The sequence below is a fragment of the Prosopis cineraria genome, unplaced genomic scaffold (genome assembly GCF_029017545.1).
Source record: "Prosopis cineraria cultivar Desert tree isolate PC_DT_omini unplaced genomic scaffold, ASM2901754v1 PC1, whole genome shotgun sequence".
Lineage (NCBI taxonomy): Eukaryota > Viridiplantae > Streptophyta > Magnoliopsida > Fabales > Fabaceae > Prosopis > Prosopis cineraria.
In genome coordinates, this window is record NW_026555332.1 from 55,433,011 (window position 1) to 55,455,109 (window position 22,099).

General features: G+C 34.4%; 3 protein-coding genes across 5 annotated transcripts; all 3 read left to right on the forward strand.

Moving 5' to 3' along the window:
- On the forward strand, nucleotides 1-1,234 carry LOC129287751 (uncharacterized). Its single transcript, XM_054923980.1, has one exon. It carries the CDS (start codon nucleotides 107-109, stop codon nucleotides 1,091-1,093), a length of 987 nt encoding a protein of 328 aa, XP_054779955.1. The 5' UTR covers nucleotides 1-106; the 3' UTR covers nucleotides 1,094-1,234.
- Nucleotides 1,235-9,047: 7,813 nt separating this feature from the next.
- Nucleotides 9,048-13,595, forward strand: LOC129305896 (uncharacterized). 3 transcript variants are annotated; one of them, XM_054946099.1, is made up of 14 exons: nucleotides 9,050-9,271; nucleotides 9,383-9,413; nucleotides 9,492-9,559; nucleotides 9,749-9,788; nucleotides 10,050-10,099; nucleotides 10,169-10,294; nucleotides 10,428-10,605; nucleotides 11,395-11,699; nucleotides 11,792-11,929; nucleotides 12,025-12,158; nucleotides 12,263-12,360; nucleotides 12,593-12,684; nucleotides 12,894-13,021; nucleotides 13,222-13,595. In XM_054946099.1, exons 1-14 carry the CDS (start codon nucleotides 9,248-9,250, stop codon nucleotides 13,292-13,294), a joined length of 1,485 nt encoding a protein of 494 aa, XP_054802074.1. In that variant the 5' UTR covers nucleotides 9,050-9,247; the 3' UTR covers nucleotides 13,295-13,595. The 3 variants fall into 3 exon arrangements, 2 of the variants coding, with proteins under 2 accessions (XP_054802064.1, XP_054802074.1); XM_054946089.1 differs by having other exon boundaries at nucleotides 9,049-9,413; XR_008592059.1 differs by lacking the exon at nucleotides 13,222-13,595 and having other exon boundaries at nucleotides 9,048-9,413; nucleotides 12,593-12,797; nucleotides 12,894-13,025.
- Nucleotides 13,596-16,515: 2,920 nt separating this feature from the next.
- Nucleotides 16,516-21,559, forward strand: LOC129320969 (autophagy-related protein 18a-like). Its single transcript, XM_054966679.1, has 4 exons — nucleotides 16,516-17,489; nucleotides 18,623-18,836; nucleotides 20,715-20,841; nucleotides 21,173-21,559. Exons 1-4 carry the CDS (start codon nucleotides 16,647-16,649, stop codon nucleotides 21,261-21,263), a joined length of 1,275 nt encoding a protein of 424 aa, XP_054822654.1. The 5' UTR covers nucleotides 16,516-16,646; the 3' UTR covers nucleotides 21,264-21,559.
- Nucleotides 21,560-22,099: the final 540 nt, after the last annotated feature.

A 22,099-nucleotide genomic window follows, 5' to 3' on the forward strand; every position in this document is an offset into this window, starting at 1 on the left:
ATTGTTGAAATAACTGTACTTCCCCTTCGAACTTTGAGATCCCCATCCCTCCGATCTCACAAGAATAAAGTCATAAACTGAAGCGGAGAGTGTTTTCTTGTCACCAATGGAGTTTCTCAGCTTCGCTGTCGCGGCCGGTGGATTCATTCTAATTGGGGCTCATGAAGCTTTCAACGCTACCATTTCTAACTCCACCCACATCCATAGTCCTTCTCCCCTTTCAACCACAACATCTTCTAAATCGAATTCTCAAATTAAGAAAACCCCTGCTCCATCCTCTCTTTCTTTCCTCTTTGTCTCCGTCTTTTCCTTTTTCGCCATCGTAAACTCCCTGGTATCACTCGTGGACGCTCAAATCTCCCATGACCCTGTCGGATCAGCCCTTCAATGGCAAGTGTTAGCCGTTGCTTTGATTTTCCTATTGTACTCCGTCCTTGGTCTTATGGTCCATGTCTCAAGTTCTTTATATTTGCCTTCCTCGTTGCTTGGCTTGGTCGGGGCTTTTGCTTTTGTGGAAGAATTTTTGTTGTTTTACCTTCAGAGGAAAGACCCCAGCGGAGTAGAAAACCGTTATTATGATCTGTTGCTGGTGCCCATCGCCGTCTGTGTATTCTCTACGATCTGTGAATTTCATTCCCCGACATCGAATCTGCCGAGACTGACTCGTGGGTTTGGATTGATTTTACAAGGAACGTGGTTTCTTCAAATGGGTTTGTCGTTTTTCACTAGTTGGATGGCTCATGGCTGTTCCGTGCGCCAAGTGAGCAGAGGAAATTACACTTTATGGTGTAAGGGACACCCTGAATTTCACAGAGGTAGAGCAATCGCCACGCTTCAATTCAACTGCCATCTTGCTCTCATGGTGGCACTGTTTGTTGGGTTTTTCTCAACAATCTCTTGGAAAAATGGAATTCCCGTGGATTCTACGCAATATAGGCCCATCGGATCGGAAATGCAGTCTTTCCAAAATTCGGCTCAGTTCACTTTGGATTCTGACGGCGATAGCGACGAAGAGATTAAAGAAGACAAATCAGCAATGAAGAAGTCGATTGTGGTTGAATCGGGCATGAATGGTTTCGGCTCTCACCATTGAGTTTGATCTATCAGATTAGAGGTGGTGAATGAATCGATGAATCATATGATTCTAGTAGAACTGTCCTCCTTTTTGATGTTGGCAGGATAATAAAATCACTTTGTATAAATGAATTTATATTTTATATCTGTGTTGCTGGCATTCACGTCTAATTTTGCTCGAGTTCATGTGACATTTTATCTGCAACTTCTAGAATTGAATGCTGATTTTTCCCCCGTCCTTATAAGTTTGCATGACTCCATATTCGATGGTGTCATTCTGAGTAGTTTGAAAATCTCTTGACAACTCTGTATTCTGAGTAGTGGTTAGCCAAAGTGATCGTTTGGCATGTGTAAGATCAGAGCCTTAAGCTGGCCAATGGTTCGAAATCATTAGCATTGTTTAAGATACCTCGGAATAAGGTCTAGAAGTTATGAATCATAGATCAAAATGAAACAACGCATAATATCTGTTACTCAAGGGTCTGCCAGTGCCAAGTAGACGGTGTTATGTAACTTGTAGCAGTTAATTTGAATGGTACGGTATCCCTGGTCCGTTAGATGGTTTGGTATGATATATTAGTTCCTCTTGTGGCTTCTCTTTAGTCATATTTATCCCCTTTGTCTGATTCAACATGTTGACAGCAGAATGTGAAATCGTAGTTTAAGTTATGTCCAAAGGCATTATTTGTAAGAATTATTCCATCACATTAGGTTGATCATACGACAACTTAGAGAGATTAAACATACTCTTTCTGCAAAAAATAAGGATATAAAAAAATTAAAAATTCACAGAATAAATTTAAGTAACAGTACGGGGAAACAGTGTGATAGAAAAAGAGAGAGAGACAAAGCACAAAGGCTCTTCTTAAATTTGTGGCAAACACTGTCTTTTAAAAGTAGATCTCATAATATTGGGCAACAAAATCATGTTAATCACAATTAAAAAATAGTTTCAAATAATAATGCTATTTAAAGTAATGTTACAAAATAATAAATCGATTTAAATAATAATTAATATTATTAATTTATAATAATTTCTCTTCAAATACTTATAAATATTTTATAATATCTAACAATCCTTTATATCTTTCAAAATGGAGGAAATTCTTTTTTGGAAAACTATTTTATACAATAATTTTTGTAGTCCACAAAATAGTTTCCAAACTTTTAGAAAAAGGCCAGCATGATTAATACTACGGGCCCATTTGATTTTCTTCCATTTCACATTCATAAAGTAAAATTTTACTTTTAAAAAGTTAAAAATTGTTTGGGTAAAATATTTTACAGGAAAGCATATTCTAAACGTGTATCAAATTATACATTTAAAAACATATTTCACTATCACAATCCAAACAACTTTCAGTGTATCAAATTGACTTTTGAAAAAATGTATCTAAACACAAATTTCGTTACAACAACTAACTTTCACTAAACTGACTTTTACCAAATAAACTTTTACCAAATAAACTTTTGATAAATTAAAAACCAAACACACGCTACATCTAACTCACATGTAGGGAAAATAAGTAGATTTCAATTGCATTTATGTAAGCCCACTTTTCCTTCAAACCTATTTATTAGCCCAAGATCACACCTTATTATACATGCATTAAGGCCTCCATCCATCTGAGCAACATGAAACTTTCATTTCTGACACAACTATAACAATCCTCTACGTGTCAAAAGGATCACTACCATTTGAGTTGTTCACATGGAAGATGATCATTTCGAACCCGGTGTCTTTCGACTAGAACTAAACATAGACCAATAAAACTTAGTACACAAAAAAATTAATGTAACTTTGTTATTGAACCAACAAATTTGGGTATATACTAGAGGTCTTATTAGTCAGATTATACCCCCATAATTTTCGATGTTAATGATGGTTTTGTGTCTGGTTTTAACAAATACTTCAGAGATTTTGCCACGATAAGAGCAGTCTTACTCCACATTCATATAGGTGATTTTATCAAGTATATTGGTAATAAATACATCATCCACAAAAACTATGAAAATCATTAAGAGCTTTTGCTTAGTTTTTGATCAATGTATTCTAGCACTTTTTTAAGCCATAAGAAGGGACAAAAAATTTAGTGCTAATAGAACTAGCAAGTAACTTGTTTTTACTCATTGAATCTTCTTCATGGGATCTTTAATTATTAAGGTTGGGTTGTCATCACCGTTAGTTTCAAATTGGCTTAAATCTCATTCCCCTCAACATTTTAATAATTAATTTCTTCCCCAGGGGCTCGTTAACAGATCCGCTAGATTTATATTTGATCTCACACAATTGATTGAGATAACTTTCTCTTTTAGCATGCTTAATCGTATCTCAAATAATATTCACTTGTGTCATTGTTCTTTTTATAATGACTATTATCATTTGGCAATTCCACAAAACATCAACGCAGCATGTGTCGATTTTACTCTTAATACAATATTTATCGAGAAGTTTCTCAATTACTCAGCCTTTTTACTAGCTAACTTCAAAGTCATATACTTTGGCTTACATAATATTTTATTTAGCTACTAACAAATTTTTTCACATCAAAATATAAAAGTTAATTACTTCATTAAATTAATTTAATACAACAAAAATTCATTATTCATGATACCAATATTCATGGTATTCCTCAAATAATCATTTGTCTGGTCCTCTTATGAGACTACAATTGATGTGCTCAATCTCCACACAGTATATGTTATGGAATTAATATTGATTAATGCAACAAGCTCTCAAAATTTTGTACATACATATATACATAGATTGCATAATAAAATCATCTAGTTTACATTCTTTTTTAATAATGTGTTTGTATTGTGGGAATACTCATTGACACTAAGTGGAGATTTTTCACAACTTAGCCTCCAATTTCAGAGTAATAAACTCTATAATCCTATTACTATATTTGTTTCTATCACGACTAAGGGTGGATAATCACTATTAGCTCTTCTCACATTAACATTTGTATATTTCATATACCGTTCTATAATTTAGAAAATATTATATTTATCTCAAATGGACCATAACACATACATAAATCATTATTCACAATCACAATAATGAATGCTCATGCCAAGTTAATTAAATAAGTCATGCTTTAAATTCAAAATATAGTTATCTAGACTAAATAAATGATTATATTTTGTGTGCCATCATCATAATGCTTATATAAGTGACACAAAATTTCAAACTTCACCCTCGTGTAAATAATAGCCTACTATTAATTAACTTACCCCTCTAAATCACAACACAAAAACATCTTGACATTTGCTTGTTGCTATTCTGAATTTGCTCTGTTGGCTTATACGGTCATTCATGGATTACCTTACCACATTAAACGGAGTAGTAAGGGGGTGACATGTGTGGTTTGATTTAAAAGGGGGGAAGACTTGTCAGAAATACTAATCTCTCATTGCTTACAACTTGCAAAAAATTAAAGTTTGAGACTTCATATATCACATCGAAGGATGTGTTTAGTTTGAATGAGAAGAGAGATCTTAATGATATCTTATTTGATTTAGGAGAAATAAGGAGATAATAATTAATTTCCTATTATTTCCTCATATAAAGTATTTTTCCACCTTAATTCAATTATAATTTTTAAATGGTGTATTTTATTAATAAATTGCATATTAATTATTATTATATATTGATATTAATTAAATATTTGTCTCATATTAATGAGCAAATAAAACAAAGAAATAAGAGATATTGCTTTGGGAGTTGATTGTTTTATTGCAATAACAATGGAAACAAATCTTCAAAACTTTATAAAGGAAAGACCCTCTAAATGGTTGTTGCTGCAAGGGTAGAGAACTAGAGATCGAGTGATGATAACAAGGTGGGTTTCATTGTTGCTCAATCTTAGTCTTGTTGACAATAACAAGGTGGCTTTTAAGGAGGGTGTGATTAGAAGAGTTATGGGTGGCTGTTTTATTAAGTGGCTTGCTAGATTGCCAAGCAGTGGATATAGAGGCAAGGATTTTTTTATAAACATAAAGGCATTTATGAGATATCAATAAAAAATCAAGATCAATATACTCAAAAAATTCAATTCTCCTCCAAAAATACTTTAAATAAGAGAAGAGTGATATGAGAATAGAGTAGGTGGAAATTTTGGCTTCCCTCCCCTCTAAAATTTTCAACCAAATGAGGAAAGGGATCATCTCCCCTCCCTTCTAAGACTTAATGAAATTTGAGTGTTGAAAATTAACGATATAGTGGTATTTGAGAATTTAAGAAAAACTTGAACACTAATAAAAAGACGAAGAGTAGAAAAAAGAAATAAGGAGGATGAAGATACTTCAAAAAGTTTGGCACAGTCGGTGCTAAATGATAAATTCTAGGAGCCTCATAGAGAGATATTTTTGCAAGAGAATTAGCCTCTTGCTTCTCCTTACAATTAATATGACATACATCCACAAACCAATTCTAGCTAAGCATCTTATGAACCTCCATAATGATACTTCAGTATTCATGAAGCTCCACATCATTGCCTCTTATTAGATCCATAACAGTTGTAGAATCATAATGAAGAATAATGGACTGCTATCTACTCTGCTAAGCACTTTCTAAACTAGTTAAGCAAGCCTATAATTCAACAGTGAGATTATCACCACTCTGTAATCGAAGCATAAAGGCATTCAAGATAACCCCATTTTGATCCTTAAGAACTCCCTCACAGCCCACAACATCAGTTTGTTCTAAAAAAGCTACGTCAACACACAATCTTAAGCTTTTTGGCACTTACTCATGTACTTTAGAGCCACCAACACATGACTAGAAATTGAATTACCAGATTCCATAACATTTTTAAAACACACATGTATTCCTTCTCTTTCATAAAAGCCAACAGATAGTCATAAACCAACAATTTCATTTAACCTCAGAAGACCTAACTTCAGTTGTAAGATTGAGCTGACATCATTACCATAGCTGGGAATTAAAAAATTGATTAACAAATTCAACATACTTTCTCCATAAGCTCTGAACCTCCAAGCAATCATGTAAAACATGTAAAATATCTTCATCAACAAACTTACACCATTTATAGAGGGTATCGTTACTCATATGCTTTTTAACTCTCATCTGATTAGTCAAAAGTCAATCATGTAAAACCATCCACATAAAGGATTTACTCGGTCACAGAATTCAAAGCTTCCAAATCTTAGCCCAGAGAGGAGAGGATGAAGGCTCTTCATCCTTTAATAATGAATAAGCAGATTTGATAGAAAAGTGACCATGCTTATCAATCTTCCACCTCACTGATTCTTTCCCATCCTGCACTATACATCTTTCAATTTCAATCTGGAGAGTCCTAAATTTTTTTAATTACACTCCATAAACACGAGCCCAGTTGTTGTACTCATTTATAAAAAGTAAATCAACTCTATATTTATATTTACTCCTCACAACTAAGGTCCAGAAAGCTTCTCTATTATAGATAAGCCCCCAAGCTGCTTTTATTAAGAAAGCTTGATTTTGAGTATGCATATTATGAATACCTAGGCCCCCTCTCTTTTTATCCCTACAAATCTTTTCCTAAGAAATAGCATAAATCTTCTTTATTATTGAACCCCATGGGAATTCCCAAGACTTCTTTGCCACTTCCTCATAAATAGACATAAGGGAGTAAAGCAATTTGCATAGGATATGTAGGAATAGGCGATAAGATGGAGAAAACTAAGGTGCTTCTACCTGTAAAGGAAATATTATTTGCCTTCTATCCATTTAGCCATGACTCCACCTTATCAACCACATAATTATAAGTGTTCCTAGTCACACGCCTATGATATATGGGAACACCAAGGTATTTTTCAAGTCCAAAGTGAAAGAGACACCTAATAGCTCACTCAATTATTGCATTCTTGTGTGGTTAACATTATTGGAGAAGAAGACTTGTGTCTTGTCCTTGCTGACTTTTTTCCCTGATGCCACATAAAATTTCTCTAAGCATTTGTTAATAACCTTAACTTGGTCAAGCATTACTTCTATAAAGATAACAAGATCATCTGTAAAAACAAATGTGAAAGAGGTGGCCCATCCTTATTATGCCTGTTAGGTCTCCAGTTTCCTTTCCCAATCTCATCTTGAATTAAATGTGCCAACTTTTCAATGCAAATGACAAAAAGATAAGGAAAAATAGGATCATCTTGTTGAATTCCACAAGAGAGAGAAAACTCTTTTGTTTTGTTACCTTCCTAAGGGATTTGCATATGGGAATTATCAATTAATTCCTTAGGGATCCTGACTTCATTAAGGCAAGAAAGAACAAAATCCCGTTGAAGCCTATCATAAGCTTTCTCTAAATCAATCTTAATTGCCATAAAGCCTTTCTTTCCTTTCATAGTTTACATGGAATAAATTATCTCCCAGGCTACAATTATATTATCCAAACTAAGTCTTCTTGGTATGAAATTGCTTTGATTACATAAAATAATATACGGTAGAAATTGCTCAATTCTAGTAGCAACAATTTTGGTGATGGCTTTGTAAATAACATTACAAAGACTAATTGATCGAAAGTCATAGATTGTCTCAGGTTACTCTTTGACAGGGATAAGGACAATGTGTGTCCCATTGATATCCCTAATAACCTATAGAGAGGAGAATACTTGTTTCACCAAATTGCAAACCCAAACCCTAACATACTTCTATTGGCTTTGAAAAAACAAGGCATTAAAGCCATGAGGTCTAAAAGATTTAAGGCCTCCTGTATCAAAAAAAAGCTTTTTTGATCTCCTCATCTCGAAAAGCACATGCTAATGAATCCATCAAGAATCTATTAATGTGAGAAAATCTTGTATAAGTAACTAGATTTTGCCTCTCCTCATTCTTAGCCTCAAATAAGTTTCTAAAGAATGAAAGAGCAACATTTTACATTTCTTCTAATTCATAAATCCAACTACCATCACCGTTACATAAGCAGGAGATCTTATTTCTCTTTCTCCATGCATTAACTCTTGCGTGAAAATATGTAAAATTTCTATCACTGAGTTGGAACTAATCACACTTTGCTTTTTGTGTCTAGATAAGACTCTCTTGATTTAAAGCTCCTTCAAGCCCCAGCCATAACTTAGCTTGAAGCACTTTAGCAGCTTGTTTATTACATCCAATTTGAACTGTATTAGAAAGGCCGTCAATTCTATTTAGACGACGGCAATTCTTGCGACCAAGATGACCAAAAACTTTCTTCTTCCATATATTAGTCTCTTCAATAAATTAAGTTATATTCTTATTCCAACTCTCAGCCTCCTTCCACTTATCTTTCACAAAATGAGCAAAGTCATTATGAAGCACCTAAGAGGCCGCAAAACGAAATGACTTCTCTTGGTAGCTTATATCACCTTCATCCTCCAACAAATTTAGAAAGATTGGCACCAGAATACATGCATCTCACTAATGACCTGCCTCTTACATAATGTTAATATTAAAAATCAAAATTGAATGTGATGTAATCATGTGAAACTTTTAAAATTAAGAACTATGCTTTTTTTCCTTATGGTTTCATTTTGTTAATTTTAAAAAATTAGCCTGTGCCATGCTCCCAAATGGGGATATTATTGTTTCAAAAAAGATAAATACAATTTTTAATCTCTGTACTTTATTCACATTTTATTTTTGATCTATATAATTTTTTTAATGTTTTAGGTTTCTATATTTTTATTTTTTATTATTTTCAATCTTTCTATTAATAAAGTATAAAGATTTTAGAAGGACTAAAAACAATAAAAAATAAAAGTGTAAGAATATAAAATATTAAAAAAAATATAAGAATTAAAAGTAAAATATAAATAAAATATAGAGATTAAAAGTTATATAGAAATTAAAAGTTATGCCTCCTATCTTAAAAAATATTTTTTTAGGACGCAACAGGTCGTGGGGGACGTTTTAGCTTGAACTTGATTAATTAGATATGACATCCTGATCACGTTAAAATGGTAATTCTAGGATTGTACTCATAAAAAAGGGCATACTTACGGAAATTGAATTTCAATTTCGAAAAGAGCTGGGTCACTGACTCACTGGCTAGGAGAAGGTCCCAAGACAAGAGGACTACTGAATGTCCAGAATCCACAAACGGGAAAAAGATTGCCAGAATCAGAAATTGTAATTCGTTGATAACGTCTTTCCTTCCTCAACTATTGGTGACGGTAGTTTGCAACCATAATGCGGAGGCAAAATTCGATTTGCGTAAATTCCCTCCCAGACCCTCCTCCTACCTTTTCTGCTTGCTCTGCTATGTAATGAATGGTTGGAAATTCTGAGATGCTGTTCAACCGCACTGAACATTTAATTTTGCAGGAAATTCCAGATTCAGATCAAAGCATTTCTGGTAATTCCTTTGAAGAAGGTTCACCTTTTATGCAACAAAACTTGTGGCTAATCACCTGGTTCTCGGTTGATTTTGCAGAGGAGGAAGATTCAGACGACGTTGGCCTGGAGATTGCCGTTTCTTTGGATCCTTCTGCCAAGAACCAGGTTCATTATGCATGTTTCTACCTAATGATTTATGGTTAATTGCATTATTCTATCTGATTAGGCGGTTTTGCCGGATTTTAGAAATGTTGTTTTTATTTTTGCCATATGTGTAATCTAATCGTCATTATTAGTAGTCTTCTAATCGTCAGTTCTTTTTATTTTTCCTTCTTTCCTTTATTTTTTTAATAGGAAGAACTGCCTCTTCCAGTTCGGCTGGATTTTCTAAGAGGTATCTGAAGTATCTTTCCCTCCATGACTTCTTTCATTGGTTGTTCATAAATACTTTCTGACTGTTAACTGCCTTTGTCCATATTTCTTTCCTCTATCATCCTTTATTATTTGGTTTGCATACACTAGTTGCGTGTTAGAATTTCTATTGCCGATAGAAGCGTCTGCTTATAAACAGTCCTTCATATAGTTTCATATTAAAGCTTTTCCTAAAGTTATTTATGAATTTAGAATAGCCTTATTAACTCTCAGTACAAGACAGGTTCCAGTAGACGAAGCTTGGATGGGAATGGGAGCAGTTGTTCATTTGAGGTATGCCATACTTAGAGTTCCTATTACTTTTCTAACTGATGTTACACTCAAGTAACATTCGATATTCAGAAACCAACAGGTGTGGTGCATGAAGATGAGGTTGAATTGCCGGACTTTGAGGAGGTTGAATTAAGTCGCTTTTCAGGAGAGATAGCTGCCAACTCAAGTGACGAAGAAGTAATTTCTGAAGATGAGGTAGTTGTTGTATCAAGAAAGGAATAATTTACTTGTAATTTTAAAGTCTGTTTATTATCATAGATATGAAAGCTTTGTTTTCACATTATATGATTCTCCTGAAACAATGCCATCTTTTATGTCTCCTCTAAAGGGCAAGACTGTACTTCCGAGAATTATTATTGGCTCTAGGACCAAAGGCAGGGAGCTTTATAAATATGGTGCTTGTTCTATTAGGAGTGAGCAAGTTGGGCATGTCAATGAAGAATATGAAGCATTGCTACATGCCAAAGGAAGTGTATCTTCCTCCAAAGCAAATAGATGCAGTGATGGTACCTCCCTTTTTTCAGAAGTTTCTTGGTTAGAACTTAAACTTACTTTTTCCCTCTGGAAACTGAAGGTTGTTGATAATCTTGTTGAAATAATGTACTATCAGAGTATATTTAATCAAGAGTGGACTTCTTGTGAGCGGAAAGATCGGATTAAAGTATAGGCTATTGGTTGTGTAACAAAATGAAGTTTATAGAACTTGATATTTAGCATGGAAAAGTAACCCACGGCCCTTTAGGTTGTGTTTTGCCAGAAATAATTTGAAGCATCAGTTTCTGGGTGATTTGTTTCTTTCGTGTAAGTCCCTGTTACAATTGTAGAATGTCTAAATGAATATATAAATTCCTGCAGCTCTGATTTTCATGTTATTGCTGTGACAACCTGTGGGGGAAGTAGTATTTACAAATACTGGCTTTGGGGATGCACATATGTGGATAAGGATGCTGTAAGCCTGTAACAAATTGTCTCCATGAATTTAACTTTCTTGCTTATGTTTACCTGTTATCTTTTAAATTGTTAGAAAAGAAAATGGCACATTCGGTACTCATGGAAAACAGGTTAGACACCATCATAAGATATTCTCAACATTTGGACATCTGTAGGAACTAGGGAGTTCTTCTTTAGGATGCATGTCAAAATAAGTTGACACGGTTGTTGTGCCCTCAAGCAAAAAGTTTCTTTGAGTTAAAGGATGCAGCCTTAACTGTGCATCATAAAAGTAATATTTGACACTTAATCGATATTTTAAATGTTAACTATGCTGTATAATATCAAATTGACGACTATTGCAGGAATCTGGGGCAAAGCCGTGCCAAAATTTTCAAAGCAATCATTGTCACATGAGCATGAACCCTCTGGTGCTTCGATCTCCAATTGTGATGAAACTGTGCCATTCAAGATTCATGGATTGCCTCAAGCCACAGAAACTGTTAGTCCTGGGATTTCTGCATGTTCAATTGAGAGTTTTCTTGAAGACGACGATGAAGTGGGAAATATATCAGAGACTCAGCATACTGAACAAGAATGTCCTGCACATGGATTGAATCTGCACTCAATGGCTGATCTTGTCGACAACCTTCAAGATAAGGCTTATTCTGTGAGTGAAAATTCTAGAAAAGTTTCCGTTATTTGTTGGTGACTTATCATTTACTTATTCTTACAAGGGCCCTTGTTCCCTATATGGTCCAGAATTTGCCACATTATTGTCAAAAAAGAGGAAAGAAAGTAAAGCATTTTCCAATTAGGAGCAGATCCCTCTTGCAAGACAGAAGTAATGGTGGGGATTCCCCTGAGCCTATGGATAGTGGATCATCAAGTGGTAATGAGGTATTTCTTTATGAATCTCATGATTGCTTGTGGTAACTAATATCTTGTTAGAACTTGGAACTGTGTCTATGTATATAAATTTTTTTCTCCTCTAGGTGAGTGACCAAAATACGAAGATTGCTTTCCCAGAAAAGAAAATGCAGACCATGGCCGATCGATTTCAGCAAGCTTTAGGGGCTTCCCGTGTGACTGATGAAGGGACTTGTGTTGCAGCACTCAAATCATTTGGGTATCTAACGAGTAGTATCTTCCTTGTAATTGCTCAAAATAAAAAAAAATGATTTTAAGATAATTCTTAGATTGAGTGTATTATTTGTCTGCCTATTTGTGCAGAGCTGGAATATTTGGAAACTTGCAGCGTGTCATGCAGAGAGAAAAAGAAAGGGATGCTGACTTTTTGAAAAGGTCACAAGCTGGAGCTAGCCAGCATGGTAAAACTTTTGCTACTAGTACTTTGTATCCTTTTCATTGCAGTTGAAATAAAATACCACTTTAGACTTCTTACGCCACAGAGCTGGCATTTATTATTATTATATTTTACTGTTATTTGAGTTGGGGGATACATTAAGTAATTCATACAGCTAATACGATAAGTTATTGGAGGCATATGCAATATGCTTACAAGCGTGGCTTATGGCTCTCTCATATGTCATATCTCTCCAGGTGTGCTTGGCGGTGTTGATGTAAAAATCATTTCAAGATACTTGGATGGAAAGCTGATTGTATGTTGTTGCTTATTTTGCAAATACACAGAGGTCAAGTATCAACGTTTTGTAGGTTACTTGGAGGTTCAATGATGGTCTTCTGTAAATGCAGCGTTTGGTGTTTATTCCAGTCAATTTTATATTTAACTTGTCCTTCTGCATGTGTAAGATGATCATTTTGCTAGGGATGAACGATCACCTCCATTTTATATATAATCTCTTTTTGCTTGAAAATTGATGGCGCATGGATGTTCTTGCAGGAGTTTTTGTTGCCGGGTAACTCCGAAAGAATGATGTGTGAAGGCCACGAAGGGACGGTCATCTTTAATCCAAGGGTTAGTGATGTTGACCTCGAAGTTGGAAACATGATCCGTATTCACCCGCCGTGGTAATTTTTATGCAGAGTTCATTGAATTAAATTTAGCTGGATTTAAATATATACCTTGGATAACATATTTTTCTGCACTGGAGCTGTAGTATTTGTTTTTGTCGCTTGGTCATTTTTTTTTTTGGACTGCAAACTACAAAACAGGGCCTTCGGTCTGCAGGGTCTCTCTCTTAACCTCTTTAATTCTGTTTCTCGGACAGGAAACAAGTTCCAGTGGGAAATGATAATATCATGTTGTGCACATATTTCTCTGAGATTCCCTGCCCGGATTGATTCCCTCGAGATATCAACGAATTCAATCACGTGGTTCGTTTGATAATTAACGTGCTTTGGTCTATATCAATACAACTAACAGCCATTTTTCATTTTTTTTTTGTTTTGGTTTTGTTAATATTGTATAGGGGTATTCATCGTCTGAAAGCATGGTTTAGGAAGTATTTAGATCTGCAGTGTTGTGTACCAGCAATTCCAATGCCATAACATACGTTTTGTATGATTCATATTTCATAAATTCTGATCCGAATTTGAGAAGTTCAAGCTTTTGGTTGTAGGAAAAATAGAAGTTCGTATTTAAGTTTGCTTAAAGCTGTAAACTATTAAGCGAGGATTACATGTTTAATGTCAACGGCGGTGAATTGATAAGAAAATTGTATTTAAAATCTAGCACTGTGAAATAAATATTATTGAACTTTAAGTAGCGGAGTGGACGTGTTTATTTTTTAGGATTTGGAAATTGATTAAAATGCTTTTTAATGGCTGATAAGCTGGAAAGAAAAAATACAAGGAAAATAAATGAAAGATCGACAACCGAGTAGTCCTAGGGGTACTGACAGTGGACCTCTCGCCGGAGTGCCAGCATCCTGTTCAGATTTCTAGGAATAACGCTCTTTCAGATCATCGTCTGAATCTCCTTCAATAGCTCATCTTGCTGGTGGCCATTTCTTTTCATTTTTAGTATGAAACTTCACTCAACACAACACAAACCAAGAAAAAACAACCAACCCAAAGACCACCCCTAATCAATTAATGGCTAGCAAATTGAACGAGTTAAAATCGTTAGAGAGATTATGGGCTAATTTAATAAGATAATTAGCCATACTGCTGCCTTCTTTATATAGAAAACTAAAATTAACAACCCACTTTCCACATAAGATTTGTCTTGTAGATTTAGTGATACTTACAAAAGAATAGAATTGTGATTGTTCCTTGCAATCATTGAGATGGCGTGCGCCTAATTACAAAAAATTTTCACAATCCTATTAACATAATTCAAGGCTCTTGAAAATATAAAAATTTTAGAAATAGCACGTGGAACTAGGCCTTATTTTTGGTTGAAACCTTGTGATCAAGCCCCATTAGTATCTCTCAAAATACAACCACGTGCACCTTGACTATCTACAAGAGTAGAGCAGTCGGTTTCTAATCTAACCCCAACAGAGCTCCTTTGTTGCTGTAGACGATGGCCTTGACGACTAGAATAAGGCTTGCAGGCACCTCATTTTCGATGAAGGATATAACTTGTGAGAAATCACTTTTTTTTTTTCTTTTATAATTTACGAGTGCCCCCTAATAGAAATATTGAGACATGATCGGATATTAAAGAATATCTCTTTCATCCAAATTTGCAGGTTTTGAGAGATTGGTTTTAGTGTGTATCTGTTTTTTAATTTGTCAAAAGTCTGTTTGTGTCCATTTGGCAAAAATTAATTTAATAAAAATCAATTTTTATAATGAAATTTGTGTTTAAATACATCTTTTCAAAAGTTAGTTTGATAAATTAAAAATTATTTGGATTATAATAGTAAGATGTGCTTTTAAATGCACAATCATAAAAAAGACATTAATTTGTGATGATTTGTAATTTTTATTATACAGATATAATATATTTGAAATATTTAAAAAATATGATAAAGATTTTAATGACATCAAATTTGATCTATAATGTTAAAAACTTAATCTCTAATTATTTATACTTTTTAATTTGTAATTTTAAAAAATATGATAAATATTTGTAACTTTTATTATACATTAATGTTAAAAATTAACATGATTAATTATTCAATTTATAATGTTAAAACTTAATATCTAATTACTATTATTTAAATGATAATTATATTTTTAATGAATTAATTATTTTTTCAATAAAAGAATAATAGATTAAACTTGGAGTAGTATATTTAAATAATATCTCACTTTTTAAAAGCTTTATCATTTTAAGTTGGTCAAAAACACATTTAACCATATTTGAAAATAATTTTTTAAATAGACTTCTTAAAAAAGATAGGCAACCAAACAATATTTAGATTCAAAATTCATTTCAAAATTTTTTTTGGGAAACTAAATTAAAAACCAAATTACTCGACTCCTATCACTTTTGAAGGTTATTTTGGGCACCCTAGCATGCTAAAAGTAAGAAGATCTAATGTCATTTTCTTTCGCATTTTCTTAAATTACTTTTGAAATTAATTTTTTAAAAAGTCTCCTTCTAATAAAGTGATTGAACATCTTGAAATTTAATGAGCTTGTTTTCCCATTCTACTTATAACAATCACTTTTGAAATAAAAATTTTTCTCCATCCATCTTCAGTCTCTCAATAACAGTTTTCATTATGCCGATTCTTAATCTATACAAGAAGAAAACAATAATAAAAAGTGAGTAAAATATAAATTTTTCAATGACAATAAACATAAGAGATACTTGATTTTTAAGCCCACGGACGCAATACCCCCGACTCAGCTTTGACTCTCGAGTGCATCTCCAAATTTTAATTTCATCTAAAGCCTGGTTGGGAGCCTCAAATCCATATAATAAAAAGATTGAAGAATTAAAAGAAATATTATACTAGGCAGATCTCAAATTTTGACTTACACTTAGAGGTAGAAAATGAGCGCGTTTGGCCCATATGGGCTCGACCTTTAAGCTCAATTTTTAAAAAATTTATTTAATTTTTAAAATCTAATTGTTATTCAAAGAGCTTAGGATCGGACCCACAAGTCCTTCTGTTATTCTTTTATTTTAAAAAAAATTAAAAATTTTAATCATAACATTTCATATATTTTTAAAATATAATTTATAATATTAAAAAATTAAAATTAAATAATAAAAAATTAAATCTTAAAGTATAAACATATATTTTAAAGTTTAAATTTAATTTAAAAATAAAAATATTTAATTTTTTTAGATTTAAAATGAAAAAAGGCCTACAGAGTTCGAGTCTATTTTTTCAGGGTTCATTAGGGCTGAGCTTCATAGCCTGATTTTTTTAAAAAATAATTTTTTTAAACTCAAACTCTTATTAAAATGAACTTAAATTAGTGACATGCCAAACTTAATCCTTATTTTTTACTCTTCTTATACTGAAGCTCGTGCAGAAGTCCTGTTATTTTGGGTCTCGTCTAAAGCCCAAATGGTAAAATGGGCTCCGTAACAGTCCATTGACTAACTTAGTGAGGCGAGTATCCCCGTAACCTCCGTTGATCTCGTTGTCATACGGTGATCACCTTTGTTTTAGTTTGTCATGAGCTACATGACCTGTGAATGAATCTATGACGAAGAACTAATCTTTTCGCTTATATGCCTATTCCTTCTTGATCTTCGATTCCTTACTCCTTAGCCGTATCAAACATGGCTACCGTCTCTGCCAGGTCTTCACCTCCATGGACTAGCCCTAACCCTAATTCTGATCTTAACCCTGAATTTACCGCTGACCAATCACAAACCCTCGATTTGGATTCCATAATACAACGCCAATCAATCCTACCTCACCAAGTCTCCTCTCAGCGAAGTCCCCCTAGTAGTCCACCACAGCATGCGCCGACGACCCCTACTCTGCTTCAACTCTCTTTCAACCAAGACCAAGCTTGCTTCGCCGCCGCCACAGACAACGGGTTCCGTATCTACAATTGCGATCCATTCCGGGAGCTCTTCCGCAGAGAGTTTGACGGGGGCAATGGCAGTACTGGGGGGATTGGTCATGTGGAAATGCTCTTCCGCTATAATATGTTGGCACTGGTTGGAGGTGGCACCCACCCTCAATACCCTCCGAGCAAGGTGATGATCTGGGATGATCATCAAGGCAGGTGCATTGGTGAGCTTTCGTTCCGATCAGCTGTTCGTGGTGTCCGGCTTCGACGAGACCGAATAATTGTAGTTGTGGAGCAGAAGATTTTCGTGTACAATTTCGCCGACTTTAAGTTACTTCATCAAATTGAGACCGTTGCAAACCCAAAGGGGCTCTGTGCAGTTTCCCAATTGGCTGATTCTATGGTGTTGGCGTGTCCTGGTTTGCACAAGGGTCAGATTCGAGTCGAGCATTATGCACAGAAGAAAACCAGATTCATTTCTGCTCATGATTCAAGAATAGCTTGTTTCGCTCTTACACTAGATGGGCAGTTACTCGCCACCGCCAGCACCAAGGGTACTTTAATTCGAATTTTTGATACAGCCAATGGCACGCTTCTTCAAGAAGTAGGTGAAATCTCAGAAGTTAGCCCCCCCCCCCCCCAATTTTTTTCCGGCTCTTCAACAATCACTATAAATTCTTTAGATTGGATGTTGATTGGGTTTAGTTTTGCAAGCATGCGCGCCCGCGCGTATTCGCGTAAAATGCTGGAGATCAAACCCATTGTGCTTTTAATTTAGACTATTAGGTCTCAACCGGTTTTTAGGATGTGATACGAGAATTGATTGGGTCGTTTCAATTTTCGGTGTGGGTTGGATTGATTTGCTTTAAATCCAACCAAACTGAATCAACACGCCCCCCCCCCCCACCCCTAAAAGAAAAAAAACACTGAATCAACATGATAAATATATTCTTCGCACAATTTCGGACTAATCTGGCTTTTACTGGGTTTCGGGTTTCCTTAATTTTTTAATTTGCATTTTTAAGGCCTAATGGAATAATTTTGTTTGGTCCAGTGATATACTTTCAGCCTTCAACTCTTTCCCTGAGGCTCAAACCTTTTCTCTTTAATGTAATGTTGATTCTTGAACATTGTATTTCGAAAATCGGAAAAAATACTTCAAAGTTTTTAATTTCAACTTCGATTACTTTCTGTATTATTTTGATGATTTCATGAATAGTTATCTTATTCTTAAAGGGGGCAGAATTTCAAATTTAATTTGTTGACAATTGCAAAAATAATTCTTTCTTCACTGAAAATTCAATTCAGATGAATCAAACCAACCTAAACTGAACCAAATTGTGAGAAAACTGAACCTATAAACACCCTAGTGCTATTGAATTGAATTGAGTGTTTTCATGATGACTTTAATGCTGAGCAGGGGTAGGTTCATAATGTCTTGATTGTTCTCATTTGGCATGAAGTATATAAGATAATATAGATGCTGCTATGTGCTTGATTGGGTCATAAATTAAAAAGAAAAAAGGAACCCTGACGTGAGTTGCTTTTGGTGTAGGATTTATTTAGTCTCAACTGGGTTCTAAGTGCATTTTTGAGCGGTAATTTACATGATTTGGTTTGATGTTGATTTAATAATCGAGTCAATGGTTTTTTCATGTAACATAATGTTATTCAGACTTTACTAGGAGCATTTCAACCTTTTTGGTATTGGGTAAATTTATTGGATATTAACTTCAGGTAAGAAGGGGTGCAAATGTGGCCGAGGTCTATAGTCTGGCATTCTCTTCTACCGCTCAGTGGCTAGCAGTCTCGAGTGATAAGGGTACTGTCCATGTTTTCAGCCTTAAGGCTAACTCCAGTTCTCCTCAGCATGAAAAATCAAAGATGCCAACTGATTCTCATGCTGCCAGTATACCATCTAGCTCACCCCTTGCATTAGTCAAATTTAAAGGTAAAGAATGTCATTCATTTATTTCTGTTTGCTGTGATCGTGTATGTACATGTAAGTTTATTAATAACAGAGGTGCATTATTCAATATTTTTAAATTATGACTATACCTTTTACTTCTATTCGCTGTGCCTGTGGTGGAGTTTTAATGTTGAAGGACTGATAAATGATCAGACACCTGAATTTATAGTTAACTGTTAAAATGCGTGGATATCATAGTTATGGGAATTGCCTGATACACTCTTTGGAACACATGATATGACTCAGTTAGTCAATTTGCTGAGCTACAATACAAATGGTGCATGGATGTACCTGAATAGTCAGAGTCATGTGAGTTGAGCCAACATTGCTAGTTTGCTGCATTATGTTGATCAAGAATGCATTATTTATCAATAAGTTTTGCTTGTACATGTTCTAAAATAGATTTTGGCCCCCACGCCATATTTTATTTTCAATTTGGCCCCTCATTCATTAGCTTCTAGATCCATCCTTGGCTGTTGGGATGTCAACTTTCCATGGGGTGTCAATTGATGTAGACTTGATAGTATGGGATATCAAATCTCCCATTGTATGGGATGTTCAATAGGGTATTTAAGTAGATTGGTTCTCCAACCTCAATTGCTAGCTTTTGGAGCATCGCTAGTTGTACAATTGAGTATGATTCACCAGTAAAAAATTACTCATCATGTATATATATATATATATATATAAAAGAACTCCTGACTCACAATTTGAGAACTTTGGTTGTCATTGAGCTAACTTTGTTGGAGATTCTGCGAAATTTTAGATTTTGGAGAGAAGCACCTTTTCAAGAATTGATTTTTGAAATAATCAGTTCAATGTTATTTTGTTATATGAACCGGAGTAAATTGATTTTGTCTGGGTATTGTTTGATAAAATAACATTTTGTTGTCAAATAATGAAATAATCATCAATATGTCCATTGAACAGGAAGCTACACTGTTTACAAACTATGAACAATATGGCTCATCTCGAGCTCTATAGAAAGGCACAGGGATAGCTAGTTAGACATTGTAGGTATATAGTTGACAGAGATGTTGCATTGGAGTAGCAACCTTTTGCCGCTTCTCCATTCTGGAGGAGTAGTGGTTTAGGGGACTCTGAATTCTGTGCAAAAGCAGTTCTGATGTTATATACCTAAATTCAATTCATTTTTTATTCTTTAAAATGGATGCTCACTCAGAAAGCATTTCTGGAGGTCTCCAATGAAAGATCTAAATATACACTAGGGGTGTGTTCTTCAGTCACATTGACTTTAACCAAGGAATACAATTTGAATGATCAATAATGGTGACCGGTTGTAATATTGGCAGCAGAAGATTCCAAATGGAATGAAATGACGAAATCGATGAATCTTTACTGGCTCTGAGATTATATACTGTTGCGTTCAAGATAGAACTTTATCCGACTTCTGACCTCAATCTAACGCATCATGTTTAGCCCAAGTGAAACAAGAATGAACCTTATGTCTGTTCCTCAGCATGTGAATGTGCACTCTATCCTTGTCAGAGATGAGAGCAAAGAGGTCAAAAAAGTTCCATTGAAATATTTATTGTTGAGATTGTTGCTTAAGTTGTCATGGCTTTTTTGCATGTGCCTCAATATATTTTGTGTTTTGAGTTTGACAGCAGCATATAGCTCCTAGGCGCTTTTTTTTTTAATAAATAAACAAATTTCTCCTCAATTTATCAATTGTTTATTCCAGACAGAACGTTGTTTAAATATCATTGGAGAATTGTGGTGCCCATTTACTGCATTATACGCTTATACTGCTTGATATTTGTTATTTGGATTAGGTGTGAAGAGAATGATCATTTGTTTCTTTTTCCCCGATAAACTCTGTTAATCTGCACCTTGCAGGAGTGTTACCTAAGTATTTCAATTCAGAGTGGTCACTTGCTCAGTTTCGCTTACGTGAGGGCACTCGCTACACTGTCGCATTTGGTCAGCAAAAGAATACAGTCATAATTCTTGGCATGGATGGGAGGTAAGATTCGATAAAAAATTTTAAATGCAATCTTATGCAGACCGCTTGCCAGTTTGCTGTTATCTTGAATGGTATAGGTTTTGTGGTTAATATTGTTATGTACTCTACATTTGTGAATTGGAGTTTCAAACTTTGGTAATATATATTTGAAGGTGGTTATCCTTTTTCTCATTTTAATTTAAACTGAACCTTCAGCACCTCCAAAGAAATTTCCTTCTTTTATCCAGGAGTTTTTTTCTAGGTTACTCCATATTTCAGATTGTTGAGATTTGAGAGGACTTTTATGTTTGTGTTGATGTTAATTATGTACTGTTAATGGTTCTATGCACAGCTTCTACCGGTGTCAGTTTGACCCAGTGCATGGTGGTGAGATGAATAAACTGGAATATCAGAACTTCTTAAAGCCAGAGACAGCCTCGTGATAAAAAACATGGAGCTTTGAGTGAAGGCTACCTATGAGTTAGGGTTGAATCCTCGAATCTTGTAACTTCCTTTGTAAATACCGTGACTTTATAAAACCAGAGATAGCCTGGAGGATATTAATTTTTCACATTTCGGCCTTTGAAGTTAGGTAGGGTTAGTTCTGCTACAAATGTAAATAGCTACAATATAATGCTTGAAGTAGCATTTAGGGTTGGCTTATGAATTAGGGCTGGTCTCTTTCCGTTGTAATTACAGCTTAATTAATAATTCGTTATTTTACTGAGTAAATATTCAATATTGTGGATAAGGCAATGCAATGTCTTTGTCAGTTTATGAAGTTTTTTTTTTTTAAAAAAAATAAGAAAAAGTAAGGAGTTTATGAAGTTTGATTCATGATGGGAACCACTTTTAAGAGGTGAAAAATGTAAATCATCGATCACGTTATTAATGCTTAATATCCATGTGGCTGAAGTCTTGGCGTTTAGTATGTTAAGGCACAAGTCAAGGATCAAAGTCAATCATTCATGGGTGGTTAAATTCTTTTGTTTCCTTATTTTTCCGATTAGTGTATTGGGGGTTAGTTCAGTGTTGTATTACCTGTTAGTTGTCATCCTTTGCCCAAACCACAGCTGAATTTATTGTCTGAAAGTTGCGAGAGAGGAATCTCTTGATTATGCAGCCGTGTGATTTGTTTTCGGAAAATTATGTTCTGAAAACTGTGTTTGACTGGATCTTTTCATTATTTATTTATTGGAAAGCTTATATTTTATACTCTTTTCCTGTTATAGTATAAGATATTTTTAAAAAATTTTACTTATAAAGTATTAAATATTTT

Bases quoted from the DNA above. Each gene is read 5' to 3' on its own strand.
- LOC129287751 (XM_054923980.1), top strand. From the start codon at position 107: ATGGAGTTTCTCAGCTTCGCTGTCGCGGCCGGTGGATTCATTCTAATT.
- LOC129305896 (XM_054946089.1), top strand. From the start codon at position 9,329: ATGGTTGGAAATTCTGAGATGCTGTTCAACCGCACTGAACATTTAATT. The intron at 9,560-9,748 runs GTTCATTATGCA...TTTTTTTAATAG, and splicing joins ATCCTTCTGCCAAGAACCAG to GAAGAACTGCCTCTTCCAGT. The intron at 10,295-10,427 runs GTAGTTGTTGTA...TCTCCTCTAAAG, and splicing joins AAGTAATTTCTGAAGATGAG to GGCAAGACTGTACTTCCGAG.
- LOC129320969 (XM_054966679.1), top strand. From the start codon at position 16,647: ATGGCTACCGTCTCTGCCAGGTCTTCACCTCCATGGACTAGCCCTAAC. The intron at 17,490-18,622 runs GTAGGTGAAATC...TATTAACTTCAG, and splicing joins ATGGCACGCTTCTTCAAGAA to GTAAGAAGGGGTGCAAATGT. The intron at 20,842-21,172 runs GTAAGATTCGAT...TTCTATGCACAG, and splicing joins ATTCTTGGCATGGATGGGAG to CTTCTACCGGTGTCAGTTTG.